The sequence below is a fragment of the Medicago truncatula genome, chromosome 4, assembly GCF_003473485.1.
Source record: "Medicago truncatula cultivar Jemalong A17 chromosome 4, MtrunA17r5.0-ANR, whole genome shotgun sequence".
Taxonomy (NCBI): Eukaryota; Viridiplantae; Streptophyta; class Magnoliopsida; order Fabales; family Fabaceae; genus Medicago; species Medicago truncatula.
The window spans coordinates 43128398-43147123 of NC_053045.1; the positions used below are offsets into that span (position 1 = coordinate 43128398).

Below are 18726 nucleotides of genomic sequence, written 5' to 3' on the forward strand. Positions count from 1 at the left end.
TGAAATCAGGCCATATCAAACAGTCGCAGTAAAAAAAAATATAAAAGCATTTGCGACTGTTCAAACAGTCGTAGAATATTAAATTCAAAATTTTAAATTTGAAATTTGCAACAGTTTGGAACTGTCACAACTCCCTTGAAAACCATGTGAAAGATGTACATTTGGGACTGTTGGGAATTGTCGCAACACCTTTTGCGGCTGTTGATGCGACTGTTTTACGAAGGGTCGCAAATGACAGTTGCGACCCCAACATCCGTGACTGTTGAAGAACAGTTGCAAATGTACATTTGCGACCCTTCTAACAGTCGCAATCAGCGTTTTTAAAAGTCACAAAATGCAGTTTTTCTTGCAGCGATTGTTTGAACCATTTCCATAAATTCATAAACATCTAGATATTTTGACATCAGCAAGTTTATTAAAATATCTGAGATGTGCAATAATATTTAAAAAAGAGTGTGCTAAGTTCCTTAAAAAAAATGTGCTTGGTGTACGAACCATAATTTCTATATCACAATTAGATAAGTTGATATCCCTAAAATAATTATCTAGTGAATAACTATTCTAGCTCGAGTTATCAATTCCAGGGTTAGTATTGATTTATCTCTTGAGCTCGATGTAATATTGGCTGGATAAAGAACAACATAACACACAAGAATTCCTAAATAAACATAGGTATATCAATTACGTAAATTAGAACTCATATATTGCATGATTCAAGTAGATCCAAATATTTTCGTCTACATTCCTAATATAAAAGAATTTAACTACTCATGGCAGTAACATACACTACAATACAGTTTGGGAAATCATTCAAAAGATGATATTAAGAATCCTAAATCTTGTGTTACAAGAGTGAAAATTGGCACCTTCAGCCTTCAAATTAGAGTGTATCGCGCTCCTCTGTATGAAAAATTCGGAAGCATTGCAGTTTGTTGAAGTCTAGCTTATGTAAATATCTCAAAACATTTGTGCACGTGCCTCGCACCTTCGCATGCACGCACGCCTTGCGAATTTGTGTTTTCACAATTATTGATGACAATTTAGTGTCCTTTAGGAGTCATTTTACAACCCTTGCCCCATTTGAGTTATTTTTATGTTTGTTTTAATTGAGTATAGCAAGAAGCAAATAAACTAACATTGTACAAGAAGACCTTAAAACCGGATCGAATTCACCCTAACCATACAAGAAGGCTTGGAAAAGTGAAGAACATGAGATAATATGTCTATACGGCCCATTCAATCCAATTCATAATTGGAACAATGAAGCACCTTTCTTCTCTGCCTGTCCAAACTTTGATGCCTTCTTTAGTAAAAAAAAAAAAAAAACAAGTAAAATTGGTCTCCCAATTATCAACGAAGAAGAATAAAAACAAGTAAAACCATTTCAAGACCAATTAATTTGTTTTCTCATAACATTCATAAGTGTTAATCTGAACAGGAGAGGATCTGAATTTTTCGCATAGGTATTTCCTCACGTAATTAGTAAAACTACTAAGAAGCGGATGTAATCAATGGCGGATCTTGATACCATTTCTCGGGGGTGCCAAATATTTATGGAATATATATTAAAACGTTTCACAAGTATACTTGTAAACTAGTGTGGTGGTGCAAATGTTTGATTTTATCTTAAAGGATGCCGATTCGATTCTTGCTAGGAGCTTTTTTGGTATAAAATATGAAGAATTCGGTGAAAAAAAATATAAAAAGAGGGTGCCAAGGGATTGAACCCGTGACAATTAACTTATTTACAGACTTCATAACCGCTGGAACACCATCACATACTATAAATATTATGCCTAATATGATATTTATATAAATGTCGGGGGGTGCAGTGGCATCTGGGGGTCTCTAAAGAGATCCGCCCCTGGATGTAATATCGATATACAAACACTAATAAATGGTTTCAAAATAAATCAATTGATAACTACAAAATCAAATTGCAATTGAAAGTCAGCCCTTCTTTTTTCCACATATTGAGTTAATTAAAAGCAAATCTCATAATCATATTAGATGTGACACATAATATTTGTAGTTATTATTTAGTAATAAGCATTATAAGACTCACAAAAACACACATTGTCACCCTAAATAAGAATGTAGGATCCTTTAAAATAGTACAAAATTAATTAAGACTCAATCAAGGAGTCGAATACAAAATTATTCATTTATTCAAATATCCCTTAAAATAGCTCCACAATCTTCATCCGCTCGCCTGAAAGCATTATTATAAGGTCACAAGTGAGAAACAGTTGAAAAAAAAAAAAAAAACAAGACTCAAAACAATAATAACAAAAACTATACCTCAGTCGAGATGGGAAATACTTCTATGTGGATCATCCAGCAATGCCAAAGGTAGCGATGGCGGTGGCGGCAGGGCTCGGGCTCTTCTTACATCCTCCTCCGTAGGAATGGAAATAAACTCATAACGTCTCATTGAGCTCCACATGATCATAATGAGTGCTACCATAACTAATGCCACCACTCCTAAAATGACACTTGAGATCAATTTGGTATTGGATTTTGTTGGTGGTTTTTCATATATGGAAGTGAAATTCCAACTATGAATAGAGTATATTTCATTTTTTTTTTAGGGAAAAGGCCGAAAACCCCATGTACAAATATGTATTATCTTTGAAAAAAATCAAAGAGATCAAAAGTTGTAGCACTGAGAAAAGGGGTAGAAGGCTTAGAATTCGATTTGCTTAGGTATACTTAAAAAAGGTTAACTGAGGATTTATATTCTATCTAAGAATAGAATGTGGCTCCAGTACTCTTGAGATCCACAAATTGATCATCAATAGATATGGATGTCAGAGGAGCTGCATGTGAATTGTTTAGATATATTGAAATTGAGGAAGAATATGCGGAACGTGGATCAAACACAACCGCAAAAAAATGTTTTGTGTAGGCCAAATATGGTAACAAAAGGGTGGGTTTGTGATGGTACATTCAGAGAGATGAAAAATGAGAAGCCTTCTCCAGAATGGCTATTGTTTCTTGATATTGAAAATGAAAAATAGGATTTATAGGAGGATGGTCTATTTTGAGAAATATCAAAAAGATGAATCGGAGATGGATAAACCATTGCTCCGAAACTATTGATACTTGAAAAATGTGTAGGAAAGAAATAATGAGTTGTTAGTTGTACACATGGTACACTTTTGTTGATGAATGTATCACCAACTAGTGCGATGTCATTAATAGTTATCCTTTTAAATGAAGGATAACTAAAATCACCGTTGCATGGAACATAAGCAACGGTGATTAACACAAAAAAGGCTAGCATATTTGTTTGTTTCATGGTGATCCAGTATATGCACGACAAGAACAAAAAATTAATTAATGACAAAAAAACTAGCGTCACTAAAATTTTGCAAAATCAATTAAAGAGAAACTTATTTATTTTTTTGTCTAGGACTAGTTACAAACCAGTGCATCCGCACAGATCTGGGGTATGATTAGTCCATATGATTTTATTGAGCAAAATAATTATGGTGACTTCAAAAAATGTTGCTTAATTAATAAAACAATAACACGTGTGCATGTGCCTCGCACGTTCGCATGCACGGTTGCGCATTTGTGTCTTCACAATTAGTGATGACAGTTTGTCATATCATGTCTTTAGTGTCCTTTAGGAGTCATTTTACAGCCCTTGCCCCATTTGAGTCATTTTTAGGTTTGTTTTAATTGAGTATAGCAAGAAGCAAATAAATTAACATTGTACAAAAAGACCTTGAAATCGGATCGAATTCACCCTAACCATACAACTGTGTGGTCGTGCTATACTTTTTAAAAGAGAAATCAAGTGGTCTCTTTGGATATAGGGAAAAGAGTGAAGCGTGATGAAACCTTTGCATGGTATTAAATCATATTTGGAGTTGTAGGTATTAGAACTGAGTGAGACCAATATCATATGAAAGCTAACATTCATATATACAACTTTCAAGAAGACACCAAAGTCCAATTCGACATAAAAGGGGTGAAAATGCAATTTTTGCAAGGTAGGGGAAAGTGGTGTGATGCACAAGATTGAACGGAGGCATGTCAACTTGTGATCGAAAGGAGACCTCTTAGGCTCTGTTTGGTAAAAAGAGCTTATAGCTGATAAGCTAGCTTATAGCTGATAAGCTAGCTTATAGCTGATAGCTTATAGCTGATGACTGATAGCTGATAGCTTATAGCTTATAGCTGATGACTGATAGCTGATAAGCTAATTGAACTGTTTGGTAAAACTAGCGTTTCATCTAGCTGATAAACGTAAAATAACATAAAAGGACATTCATAATAAAATTTATATCAATTGATAAATAAAATATTTTCTTTACAAAAAAGTAGAATACTTAAAATTTAATAATTCTAATTTATTATTTTAATATATATATTATATATGTATGTATATATTTTTATATACTATTGTTAAAAAGAAGCGAAACAATATATGTTTTTTCTTTTGTAAGAAAAATGCGTAACATGTATTACTAGACAATATATATAAAAACAGTACAAAAAAAATGATTAAAGAAAAAGCACAATAAAAACAATATTATATAAAAGCACGTAACAAAATATAAACGCAACGTTAAAAAAACAATATAAACGTAACGTTTATTTAAAAAAATATAAACTTAACGTCATTAAAAAAAAATATAAATGTAACATTACTTCAAAGAAAATATATAAACGTGACATCTTTCATATATATAAATAAACGTAACATTTAATAAATTATAAAGGGGTAGAAATGGGTTTTAGATAAATCAATAAGGATAAAAATGGAAGAAAATATGATAAGCTATAAGCTATAAGCTCAAACGCTACTTGAAGTAGCTTCTGAAAAATAGCTTATAAGCTCCTGAAATAAGCTACAAACTCGTTGTAAAAAAGCGTTACCAAACAGAGTTTTTTTTGTCAGACGAGCTTATAAGCTATAAGCTATAAGCTCTTTTTGGGAGTTACCAAACAGACCCTAAAGTATATACAGATGCGGTTTGAGAAATTTTTAGTAATAATCAAGATGTATTGTTATCCGTTTAATTTACTTATTAAATCCAACTATTTTTTTTATAAAATCCAATGAATCACATTTATATAAAAACAAAAACCATTGAATAATTTTTTTTTGAGGCAAAATCCGTTGACACCAAATCTAACGGTGTCTACTTATTTCCTAAATTGCTAACATCATGAGGTGACTCACATACGAGTTGTTGTCGTTTTTAATCTCTGCCTAATTATTCCCTAAACTTTCATCTCTTTGAAATGGAATTACTCAATTCTATTCTGAGATATTTCTCTTTCGAATGAATTACTCAATTTTTTTTTTGGTACAATTTTTTTGGTACAATGAATTACTCAATTCTACTTTGTAAGAATTAACGTTGTGTATCCACGGCCAACAACAATTCAGTTCCTTATTTGAATCTATGAATTTTTTCTATAGCGTTGGATCTGTTGTGAAATTTGAATCCAAAATGTTTTGCATCCACAAAAATATCGAATAGATCTCAGTAAAAAAAACGTTTTTGATCCCAATCTGAATTGAATAGATCCACAATGCAAAGCTATAGCAAAAAATCATAGTTGTGGACAATCTATGAGATCAATTCAATATTGCTATAGATGTTTTGTATAGACAATCAATTCAATATTTGAATCTATGAGATTGGGATCAAATTAAGGAATTGGATTTGAGTAGGCAAGAAAGACAATGAACCTATGGTAGCAGATTCTTCCATATGTGTCTTTGGGATGGTTGTCAACATTTGGATCAACTTGTTTCTCTCTTATGTGATCAAATAATTCATAAAATAATTGTAGCATATAAGTGAAATTTCAAAGATCCAAAATGTTTTTTTGCTATAGAAAAGAACGTGTTCAATTTATATTTTATTGTTATGATTCAGTTTATATTGAATCCGATTTCGGGAGGAAGAAGATGAGGGTATGAGAGTGAATAAATGTGTGTCAACTGATCCCAATTCATTTTTTTTACTGGGCTTAATTGATTCGCCGGTCCCTTAACTTATTTCTTTTATTCAATTTGGTTTCATAAGTCTTAACTTTCTCAAACACGTTCATTAACTTATTTCTTTTATTCAATTTAGTTCAATTTTGATAATTTTAATCCCCTAAAAAAAGAGAACGTTGGATTACGGAAGTCTATCAAATTTTATAGTGTACCACCACCTAATTTATTTTAGTTTGCTTTATCTTCTTCCCTCATCTCCATCTTCATACAACCTTCATCATCTTCAACTTTTTTTTTTCCTTTCAAAACTCTATTTCAACTTCAACAAATACAACATAATCAAACCCTTAACATCACAAATTATGTTTGGCCATTTTCTTTACTCTTACCTTCAACACTCATCATCTTCACCACATATTTTTTTTTCTTCAATTTCTTCATCCAACCACCACCTCCATCATCATCATCATCATCAATTTTCCTCACCATCATCATCATCATCAATTTTCCTCACCATCATCAATTTTCTCCACATCATCAAAACCCAATAAATTAAAAATTAAAACACAGAGCACAAAATTCCAATTTTTAAACCATAAAAATTTAGATCAAAACCCTAGACTTTCTTAAAAAATTGAAATTTTTCTACATTTAAACATGTTAGTTCCTCACGTTTTCATGGTCTGAGACATAAACTTAATTTTTGTTTCTTAAATTTATGATTAAAGAAACTTAATTTTTTTTGTTAAATCCAATGGAAAAACTCATGGGGAATATATGGTGGTGACGAGGGAAGATAGAATCATAAGAAAAAGAAAAGGAGATTTTTATGGGTCAAAAAATTAAAACAATTGTTGTTGTCAAAATTAGAATCCAGTAATTCTTCCCTCTATAAAAAAAAAAAAAAAAAAACCCATTAATTCTTCTTTTACTGAGAAATTGAATTTTATCAACAATAATGATATCATGATATCATTGTATTGTTGTTGTTGGGCATGAAGTGAAGTTGGAGAGAATGGTTGGATGGAGTGAATTTTTGTTCTGAATCTCTTCTTTGATCCACCACCAAACAGATTCACCATCGATCTCTTTGCGGTGGAAGTTCTGGTGACAGTTACAAGCGGCGCAAATAACAGCTTCTTGACGGCGTATGATATTCTCGGTACCTCACCGTTGAAACAAAACCGTTGTTGCCGTTACCTTTTCATCCGTCAACTTCGACGGTAAGTTTTGAACGTGAAGCCGAGTTAGCAAGTGAGTCATAACTTGTTGGCACTGGTGTTTGTGTTTCTGGAATCTCCATATCCTCTTCTTGTTCATCAAATTCCATCTCACTCTTCAAACAATTAATCTGATAGACCTCCGTAATCCAACGGTCTCTTTTTCTAGGGGATTAAAATTATCAAAAATGGACCAAATTGAATAAAAGAAATAAGTTAAAGGACGTGTTTGAGAAAGTTAAGTTTTATGAGACCAAATTGAATAAAAGAAATAAATTAAGGGACTGGCAGGTCAATTAAGTCTTTTTACTTTGGTCCTCGCATTTTGATCAGCTCACGAAAATGGTCCTACCTCTTTCAAATCGAACAAAATCGTCCCTAAACTATATGTTTTTTGCAGTTTTAGTCCTATCTCCTATTTTCAACTTCAGAAACGCAGAGAAATGACAGTTTTAGACCTACCCCCTATGCTCAACCATGAAATAAACAAGGAATAAAACATGTGGGTACAAGGAACCCACTTTATTCAACACACAAACGAAAAAACCCTAATTTCTAAGATATGTTTCAAATTAGTTTTTTTTTTGTTAGCGTGCTGAATAGAGTAGATTCCTTGTACCCACATGTTTATTCTTTGTTTATTTCATCGTTGAGCATAGAGGGTAGGTCTGTAACTGCTTAAAACTGCCATTCTCTGCGTTTCTGGAGTTGAAAATAGGAGGTATGACTAAAACATCAAAAAACATGATAGTTTAGGACGGTTTTGTTAGATTTGAAAGAGGCAGGACCATTTTCGTGAGCTTATCAAAATGCAAGGACCAAAAGTGTAATTAAGCCTAATAAAAATAAGAAGTATAGGGTAGTTGGATGTTTTCCCCCGACGGATCTCTAGCAAGTGGTATGCTGGTACCCAATGGGTCTACAACGATGGAGCTCTAAGGCTTCGACTACCATTGTCATGTTTTTATTATATTTGAACTTTCATTTAATAGAATTAAATTATGAGTAAATAGGCAATTACCTCATGAAATCGTAAGTTTCGTCAATTACCCCCTTAAATTAACAAAACTTCAATTACCCCCATGAAATTACACAACGTTAATCAATATACCCCTCCGTCAAATTCTTCTGTGAGTCAACATGATGTTTTGCAAATACCCCCCCCCCCCCCCCCCCCTTGAAGTTTTGCACTTATATGCAAAATACTCCCTGAACTTGAAAATTTATATATTTTTTTCTTATCCTTGACTCAAAATATATTAAAGGCAAACAATTAACAATTAACTTAGGTCATTTTCATTGTTAAATGTCAAAATGAAATATGGAACTAGAAACAACATATGGAACATCTTAGGACATTTTCATTGCAATGAGAACACCTTTGAAATCCACACTCACCCATCAACCTCACAATTATCACCTTCTTCATAATCACTTTCATAGTATATTTTACAATTTTCATAACATGTTTCACAAGCAACAAATTTTATATCACCACAAGCCTCACATCCACATCACCTCCTTCAATATCATCAATCCTTTCACAACAATAAAGCAATTTCTCAAACTTCTTGTCATCATGAAGTTTCTGAATTTCCTCAACTCCACCAATGTATTTCTTTTCAAAAACACTTTTGATAATCAATCCTCCTTTACCATAGTACCCTTCACGAAGTAACTATTTAAGCTATTCCTTGAATCCTAAATGTGTTTCTCAAGCTTCCTTGTTTGCCTTTAATATCTTTTGAGTCAAGTATAAGAAGAAAAAAAATATATAATTTTATAAGTTCGGGGGGCATTTTGCACATAAGTGCAAAACTTCATGGGGTATTTGCAAAACGTCATATTAACTAGCAGAAGAATTTGACGGAGGGAGTAAATTGACTAACTTTGTGCAATTTCAGGGGGTAATTGAAGTTTTGTTAATTTCAGGGGGATAATTGACGAAACTTACAATTTCAGAAGGGGTAATTGCCTATTTAATCATTAAATTGTATAATTTTATGGATGGATTCAGTATATAAGTCCTGAAATTTAAGTACATTGTAAATGCCTTGTTTTTTTTATCCATGTTAAGATGGTTTTTTCTAGATTACATTTAAAGAATGGTGGCTACCTTACCCACCAATAAAAATGAGCCATTATTAGTGAGGTCAAGGGTAGTTTGTCGGCGTCACTTGAAAATGTACTTATATAGTTAATGTTCGTCGATCGGGTAAATTACCCACCATTTTTTCACTGAGGTAACATAGGTGCACATATTAACAATCTATTGATGCTAAGGTTTACGAGAGAATATTTGGCAACTACGCGAAGTAGCATTATATATCGGTATGAGAAAGATAGTTGAAAGATCATCACATTAGATCCAAAAACAACTAAATAAAAAGAATTTGACACCACATTTTAACCGAAATCCTTAAACATTATATATAAATTTTTTATTTTTTCATCCAAAATGAAACTTCTAACACACACATATACCAACACATTAACAATTGATTGAAATGTAAAAGAGAGCCACCTAATTCACGTGCTTTTTAATATTCATACAACCGGATCTTACATATATAGACAGATTTGGCAGATTGTTCATCAAGATATTGATTGAATGAATGAGTTAGAGAAATGTAATCCTGAGGTGAGGTAGGTAACTTGAGATGTCAGGTGATCTGGTCAATTGGGAAGGTGAGAACAGTTTCCTGTGGTGGGACCAATTGATGAACAGAATTGTTTGTCATGAGAATCATGCATGTTGCAGGCATGCAACTACTATTTATGAAAACCAAGTCTTGTATTCGTACATGACATTCCTGCAGAGTCCACTCATATGGTGGTGGGCATAAAAATCAGTCTTTTCTTAAATAAATTAAACTAGGACTATGTTTTGTTTTTTTACAAAAGAAACTAGGACTATGCTAGTAGCTAGACATATAAATTTAGTAACTTATACGATTTTGAATTATTAAGATTTGATATGGCCTTCATTTTGTATTTTTTATAAGCACCTTTTTCTATTGCAACGATTATTTGGAACCTAAAATTAGGAAATGGATTCTCATAAAATATAATGTTAACATCCAATGATTTGGATTAATATATTTTTTTAATCGACGTCTGCACGCGATTTCAAAAATTAATCCTTCAAACCGTGACTACAATGACCGTAGAAAAATTTAACTACGGGCAATCTTGATCAAGAATTATGGAGGTATCCCTAAACTGACGTCCAAGTAAGGACCTATCCAATTTTTTGTTGTCATTCAATTTTCTACAGTTCAGGTAAATAATTAGGTTAGTCGGTCACAAATGACTGGTACTTCAGTTACGATAATTTGGAAGGGAAGATGTAATCTTAACTATATAACTACCTATTACAAAAGGAAAATTAATCTAATCACACATCCTGATATTCAGGGCAATTAACATGATTTTGATAAGATTAGACCTTATCATCATGAGTGGTGTATTTTCAATGAAACCTTGCTGTTTAAGGCTTGTGAATGTGGACCTAATTTGATTCACTTTCGTAAAAAAATCCTAATCAGGGCCCATTACATTCTATGGTATAAAATTGAAGAAAAATCTTTATTGCACTGAAGTTATGTGGTAGCAATACATAAGTAAAATTAATTTAAAATTTAAATTTATTTTTCAATTATTAAAAGAGTTTAATGGTGATGGATCGACAGTTCCAAACAATTTTGTACATGCAAGCAATCAAAAAATTCAGAATTACTACATAAAATTAAAAACATTAATTGATGTGTCAATTCTAAATGTTTTGATTGGTTGTATGACATCAAATGATCGGATAATGTGATGTTACATATCCAACAAAATTTTAGGATATAGAGTGTTTACTTAAATATTATTATGTTATATGGCCCATATGTCATATGCTTCGCAATACATATTATAATGGACACTAAGAATACTATAAATTAATAAAGGGTATAATGTAAGCACATAATTTATAAGACATGATCATTAAAATTTAAAAATCATAATTATTTATAATAGAAACTTCATATCTGCATATATGATCTGTGGACAGGTTGGGAGCAAGTAACATCTCATTCCACAATGCAACCATTGGTCTTTTCTTATATTTCTTTATCCATCTATCATTTTCATGTTACAATTATTTATTTATTTTTGCTAAACATATAATTGCTTATTGATAGTCACTAAGAGGAAGAATCCCAAATCAAATTGATTTCTATTGCTAAGTTTTGAGACTATCATTTTAAGCTCCCACACCCATTCCAAGGGAAATAGGAAAACATTAAAATAATCATATTGAAGCATCTCTCAGTAAAGTATATATAACATAACAACAATAATACAGTAGAAAAGTCCCTCACAAACATTCTAAAAGGCCCCACAGGATTGAATATACTTGAAACTTCCATAAACTAGAGTCCAAAGCCATAAGTGGTAGATTCTGTTGTTAAAAGACCGTGTATGACCAGTTTCCTTACTGGATTTTTCTATAGCTTTGCTTCTTATGGTCTACTTTCCAAGGTGTGACTCTTTTACTATTGCTTGCTACTTACTTTTCACTATGATCGAGTGGTCAATTATTATGTTAACACCAAGATCAGGTGCATAAATATAGCAAAATAAACAATAATCCATTTCTATCTAAAATTGGGAATATGAATTCATGCAATTGGGATATTCAACATTCACTCAATAAGTACATCGATGACCGTCAGATTAAGATCTAATTGCTTATATATATTATAGATTGTGAACCATTTGATCTTGATCCAACAGTTATCGAAGTACTAATTGTGCGAGTGTAAGATATCTCAATCCGATACTTCTGTCTTGTTGTTGTCAATTGATGGCAATAGAAAGAAGAAACATCAACTTTGTAAATTAAAGTGTATATATTGGATAAGAAAACTTTCTAAATATGATTTACATGAATTTGTTCTGCCCAACCTTTTTATGGTTTACAATGCAATCATATATGAGTCATGAATTATTTCCCTGAATGAAAACCAACCCAAACTATAAATGAGTTTATTTAAACCATTTTTTTTTCTTTTAAAATGACAAATGTTAGTGATTAGTTGTATAATTAATTTTTATACATAAGTTCAAATCAATTGAGTTACTCAAATCTTTTCTTTAAACCATATATGAGTTGATTAATTATGGTTAATTGAAAGATTTTTTTACTGTGGAATAAAATTTGCCCGTGAAGTGATCATTAACGTACCATGGCATGTGTTTCACTCTCGTGTGGTTTAATATTGTTTTTGGAATATTACAAGCATTCATCACAGTCGGTACAATATAATAAATAATTAAGTACATGAGGTACACAAACTACACATGATGTATAAGTCCACCATAAGGAATATGAGGTTCCACAAAATTCCATTCAAATTCTTCCATAGACCATGCATCATCAAATTTAGATCCACTTTACCATAGCATGTACTATTATATTTTTACACTATTGAGAAAACAAAGAGTGATTTGGGTGCATATGTATAACATCAAGAATTCTGCTCTTCACCCAATGTGCTCGCACTAGTTAACTAGCGCAAGTGTAAACTTGTATGCAAGTTAAATAGCGTTGCACATGTTAAGTGGCGCAAAGTGACTACTTTTTTTTTATTCAATATGGTGCAAAGTAAAAAATATTTTAAATCGAACAATTTAAATTTTAAATTTGATGTTGTGGATCGTACAATCTTAATTGAACAATTCAGATATGGTTAACTGCATGCGGTCACAACATGCATGATCCAAATTTAAAAAATAACTAGAAAAGAGGGTAGAAAAGTGATTTGAAGTAAAAACATGAAAAATCCCAAGAAACAAAGTGGATGTCCTATTAAAAATGAGTAGTATTATTTGAACAGTTAAATGAGACAACTTATGTGATAATTTTTTTTCCATTCTTTTCATTGATAAAAAACAATGGAGAGAAAAAAAGAAAGAGAGAGAATAAAAGTATAATATGAGTATGAAAGAGAAAGTTGTCAGAAAATGATCGTAGAAATATCACTTCTCTTAAAAAAAAAAATATACATGGCCAATAATGAAAAAAATAGGGATATGAAATGGAGAGTGAGATCTATGTCTGCACATAGTTTAGGGTGCATTGTGGGCACATTTTGATGGGTACAGTTGGCTTGGATTTGATGCTTTGGTCCCCCAACGTAGTCTCTCTCTATATGTTTAGTGTTTTTTTGACACTTTACAGAGTTCCCTTTAACGTGCGCGTTGGGTTTCTTTCATGCTTGCTAAATTGGAATCTCTTGTCCGGTGGTGATGGGGTCCACAATCACTCAGTGTGGTAATAAGGACCCACCTCCACTCCCTCTCTCTAACTCTAAATTGACCAATGTCACTCCCTATGTAGTTTCGCGTGCATGTTTGTTCTTACTTCAATTTTTGTAATAAAATCCACACTCACTTTCTACTTTGATGCGACTCTTACTTTACTAGTAAACAAACATAACAGCAATGTTAACTTATGTCTTGTTAACAAAATTTAAATATAGGGTTTAGGGTTTACTCTTACCACATCTTCATCTTTGTTACACTTGTTTCATTTCGCTTTGGTTTTGTTTACCGCGTATTCATACAATACCATTGGTATTCCAGTTGTACAATAAGATTTCCTCTTTAGTTTAAGCGGTACTTTTATAGCACATAAAACACCTGAATTCGATGGTTTATTTCTATGTCATTTTGTATGGATGGTAATTCTAAGTAAAAAAAATTCAAATCTAAATTTAAGCAATTAGTCAAAAGTCTAACAATGAAAATATTAACATATGTCTTGTTAACAAAATTGAATATCGGTCTAGGGTTTAGTCTTACACATCTTCAACAAAACATCTTCATCTTGCTTACACTTGTTTCATTTTCGCGTTGGTTTTTTTACTGTCTAATACTCTATCCATAAAACACTGTCAAAATTAGCAGATGTACGATAAAATTTTCTCTTCAATTTAAACGGTACTTTTATAACACATAAAACACTTGATGTTTTCCTCCGTTTCAACCACCCGTTTGGATTCGATGGTGCATTTGTGTCATTTTGTACTGATTGTAATTCTATATGAAAATTATTCAAACCTAAATTGAAGCAATTAGTCAAAAGTCTAACAATGACATTTCTCAGATCATATGTTATGGTAACCATTGATTGGTCGAGTTAAATTAATTTTCACTCACATGAAAATAGTACACTCAAATCATGACCGATGGTGACTGATCTCAATTAGTGAAGATACATATATTGTAGCAGTCAATATTACAAACAAATCCACCATCATATTAACAATTTTTGGACATGTTATTTTTTTATCTTATTTTGTAATATAGATTCATGCTTTATAATGAATGTACAACCTTACATATATATATATATCAACTGATCAAATCAAAAGTGTAGTAGATGTAATATTTTAGTTAACTAATACCAAGGTTTATATGACAGAGAATTAAACTGGTGGAGAATAATGATGGGAAGTAGGGAAGGAGAAGAAAATCCCTTGGAGGACTACAAAATCTGTTTATCCACCCATATCTTCTGTGTTTTGCTTTATCTTTCTTTAATTATTGTTACTTTTTTGCTTAAAAGCTTAGCTGCTTACCACATGGTTATGTACATCAAGGTTCCATTCCATGCCACCATCTCATGGCTGATCTCTCTTCCTCACTCTCTGACACACTCACACTCCATTAACGGTTTATTGTCTTTTGATTAAAAAAAAACAAGAACAAAAGTGATATCTTTGGTCAACATGGATGAGAGAAGAAAATTATGGAGTAGAACAAAGAGTCTTTTAATTACAAATGCAAAGTGTGACCTCGTTGTGTAATTCAATTGAGTCTTCTTGAGATGTAAAGAGCCACATGGTGGTTTTTTGTCCCTTTCATTTGGAACTTTTAGTACATCATATAAACATATTGATTGTTCTTGTTTCATTTTTTTTATTTTGTTTATCATTATATACTTCTGTTAATTTGTCTCTCCCTTTATGAATAAATACTATCTTAATAGAGAAACCATCTTTATTACCTAATATATACGTATGTTTATCTGTAAAAGGTCCATGCAATTGTCTTATATTTTTTGTTCATGTTATTAAGATCTTGATACTAACAACTTGAAAGAAAAAGAAAATGCTATAAAAAAACTTGACCTAAGTTACATTATTTTTGAATTATATACTATACTAATTAAATTAAATATTAGAAAAATTTGAAGTGGGATTTTGCCTTATTACAACATGCCTAGGGCTTTGAGCAGGTCTTAGGGATTCCCTCAATGTATCTCTCTGCACAAAAGAATGTTACGTTGGAGTATATATGTGGGTGTGTGTTCTTTATTTTTACTATTTTTTTTTCTTTATTGAACCACTCAAGATTCATCCTAATCACGCTTTACCTCTATGTCCCTTTCTTGGATTTCGAATGTTCTTTTTTATATTCCACTGCACAATTCCAATTCCATTATTTTATCACCCAAATTCCATCTTAGACCAAACCCATCACGTGAACCTAGCTACACAATTCAATTAATTAATCTACCATATAGTATTATATCATTCTTAAGTCTTAGGTCATTTAATTAAATAATATTATTAATACTCCAAAACATTTGAAATAAAATGGTAAAAGATCTCTTTCAACTTAACTAGATGTCTTAGTTCGAATTCGGTCATGTGAATGCAACAGTAATAACCTATCAAAAGAGAGTTTCGTCACTTATTTTGGTTTTACCAGGTTTGAGGGATCTATCTCTGCAGTTGCATGCGGATGTATATTAAATGTACATATGTTCACCTTATCATGCTAGCTAGCTAGGCAGTCTCTTCACTCTCTTTGTATACTACATTTCTAAGGCCATCAAGCGAGACTCAAGGCGCCAACTGCTCTTTGTCTGATATCTCTCATTTCAACTAACTCATAGAGACCAAAATGTTTGGTAACTGTGTTGATGAGAAAACGGTAATCACTTGTAACAAATTGACACAGGTTCCATCTCACTCTCTTTCTCTATCTCAATTATTAGACAAAAATACATGACCACTCAAATTTTGTTGTTTTCCTCTTGGAACAGAATATAGCCACTGACTAAAACATGCACCACCTTAAAACACTTTCTCTTTCTTCTTCTTTTTTCCATTAAAAAAATATCTAATTTTTTTTTCTTATCCTATTGTAGGCTGAGATAGATGATCTTAAGGTTTCAATGGCTTCTTCAAGTGGTGGTGGAAATAGGGTTATGGAAAAACCAGGTCAAGAGCTTCTTCAACAGCAACAACAAGCTTTAAGGTGTCCACGTTGTGATTCATCAAACACTAAATTCTGTTACTATAATAACTATAGTTTATCACAACCAAGACACTTCTGCAAAGCCTGTAAAAGATATTGGACAAGAGGTGGAACACTTAGAAACGTTCCTGTTGGTGGTGGTTGCAGAAAAAACAAACGTCTTAAACGACCAAATCACTCTTCTTCAAATATTGATACTGCTACTGCTTCTCCTTCTTCTTCAACTCCTAATAGTGCTAATTCAAACCCTCCTTCTCAACAACAACAACAACAACACCATAGTTTTGATATTGCTTCTACCTCAAACCATATCAATTCTCTTCTTTATGGTAACTCTTCTTGTCATGATGTGATGAACTTTCCTTTTGCAACAAGGTTCAATTCTACAAGAGTTTCAAGTTCTTCTTCTGGTTATGATCATCTTCAGCAGCAGCAGCCTCAGGTGAATGGTCTTGGATTAGGTTTTTCATCTGGGGTAGTTAATCTTAATCATCATGATGATTACAGAAATGGGTTTGGTTCAAATAATAACAACTACAGTTCCATCTTTGGTTCTTCTTCTACTTCAACTAACGATAACTCCATGGCCTCTACTACTCCAGTTATGGCTTCTCTACTTAACTCTACACTACTGCAACAGAAATTCATGAGTGCAGCTGGTGGTGGAATGAAAGGTGGTGATCCTTTTCATCATGAGGCTGGGATGATGGATTCAAAAGAAGTGAAATTAGGTGAAGGATTACAAAACAGGTTGGATCAGTGGAGTAATAATATGAATGTGCCTAATGGTGGTGTTGCTTTTCAAAACCAGATGGAGAATATGGGTTTGTCAGATTCTTCTTCTCTTTATTGGAATAACAACAACACCAACAACAACAACAACAACAACAACAACAACAACACTGCAGCAACAGGTTTGAGCAGTGTTTGGAATACTGATCATCAACCTAATAATATTGGTCATAATTCAGTTACTTCTCTGATCTAGAAATCAACATGAAGCATCGTTTTCAAACTATCTAGCTATCTCTTTGAGGTCTTTTTCTTTAGCTCTATTAGGCTTCTATTGCTGAAAAATGCTGCTTTTGTTTTTTATTTTCATTTGGGGTCAATTGGGTTTGGTTTACTTACATTGGAAAAAAAAGAAAAAGAAGATACTTAAAAGGTGAGAGAGTTTAGGATCAGAGAGATCATGTCAGCTGCAAATATACTACTACTCTTCAACCCTGTCAGTTTTATGTTTCAAGGTTGAGAATTTGGGCTGAGAGGAACCTCGGATCCTCTTCTCTCATCATGTGTGTAACTGTGTCAGTGAAGCTCAGATCAAAGGATATGGTGCAAGTACTTCCATTACCATAGTTGATTGATTGAGTAAGTTGGTCTTTTTCATTAATTTTGTAATGTGTATATGCAATGACATATCCTTTATTTTCTTTACTTTTTCTAATGTATTATTGTGATTAGTTAGGGTGGTGAGGTTGGGGGATTTACTCACTATATGATGAAAAGAAATCTAATGTGTTGATTTCTTTTTTTGTTAACTTTCTTAACATTTGGAAGGGGTTAGGTTATGAAGGTTATTGGGGGTATAATTGTGGTATAGAAGAGGAGGGGGGATTAATATTATTTACTTTGATTGGTTTGGTATTTGGTGTGTGGTTTTTCATCTATTAAGAAAGTTTTAGTTCATGCAAAGTGTATTGCTATTATTTTGTTATTATCTACTTTAGACAAGATCACGTTAAAGAGTAGTACTACCAAGCATATAGATCCTGAAATGGTGTGGAACTGTATGTGGGCTATGATAGTCTGGCTCAAAACTGTTACACACAATAGGAATTAAGCTGCAAGACTCAAACTTATATGTTGTCATTTAGTGGCAGGGAACATTTCATCATCTATATTCAATTCAGGTGCCTAGAAACCATAATGCTAGGTGCATGACAGGTTTTATCAACAAACACTCATATATTTTCTTGGTTCCAACTTCCAATATTCATACTCCTATTACATTTTTTTTTCACTCTATCTTTTGACAATTATCCAAAAAAAAATATTGAAAATGTGGGACTGTATATTAACCTAGTTCTATATATTATAATTTCTTTTTTAGGGGATTATAATTTTAGAATGTTCCGTGAATGGCAAAATATTAATTAAATTCGTCTCTCCATTGATACTTATAGAAGTTTTAAAGAAATTTGATTGAAAAAAATCAAG

The 18726-nt window shown here is 32.3% G+C and overlaps 1 protein-coding gene across 2 annotated transcripts; it reads left to right on the plus strand.

Moving 5' to 3' along the window:
* Positions 1-16027: 16027 nt before the first annotated feature.
* Positions 16028-18195, plus strand: LOC25493125 (dof zinc finger protein DOF1.4). 2 transcript variants are annotated; one of them, XM_013601544.3, is made up of 2 exons: positions 16028-16206; positions 16397-18195. In XM_013601544.3, exons 1-2 carry the CDS (start codon positions 16150-16152, stop codon positions 17492-17494), a joined length of 1155 nt encoding a protein of 384 aa, XP_013456998.1. In that variant the 5' UTR covers positions 16028-16149; the 3' UTR covers positions 17495-18195. The 2 variants fall into 2 exon arrangements, with proteins under 2 accessions (XP_013456998.1, XP_024638603.1); XM_024782835.2 differs by having other exon boundaries at positions 16032-16179.
* Positions 18196-18726: the final 531 nt, after the last annotated feature.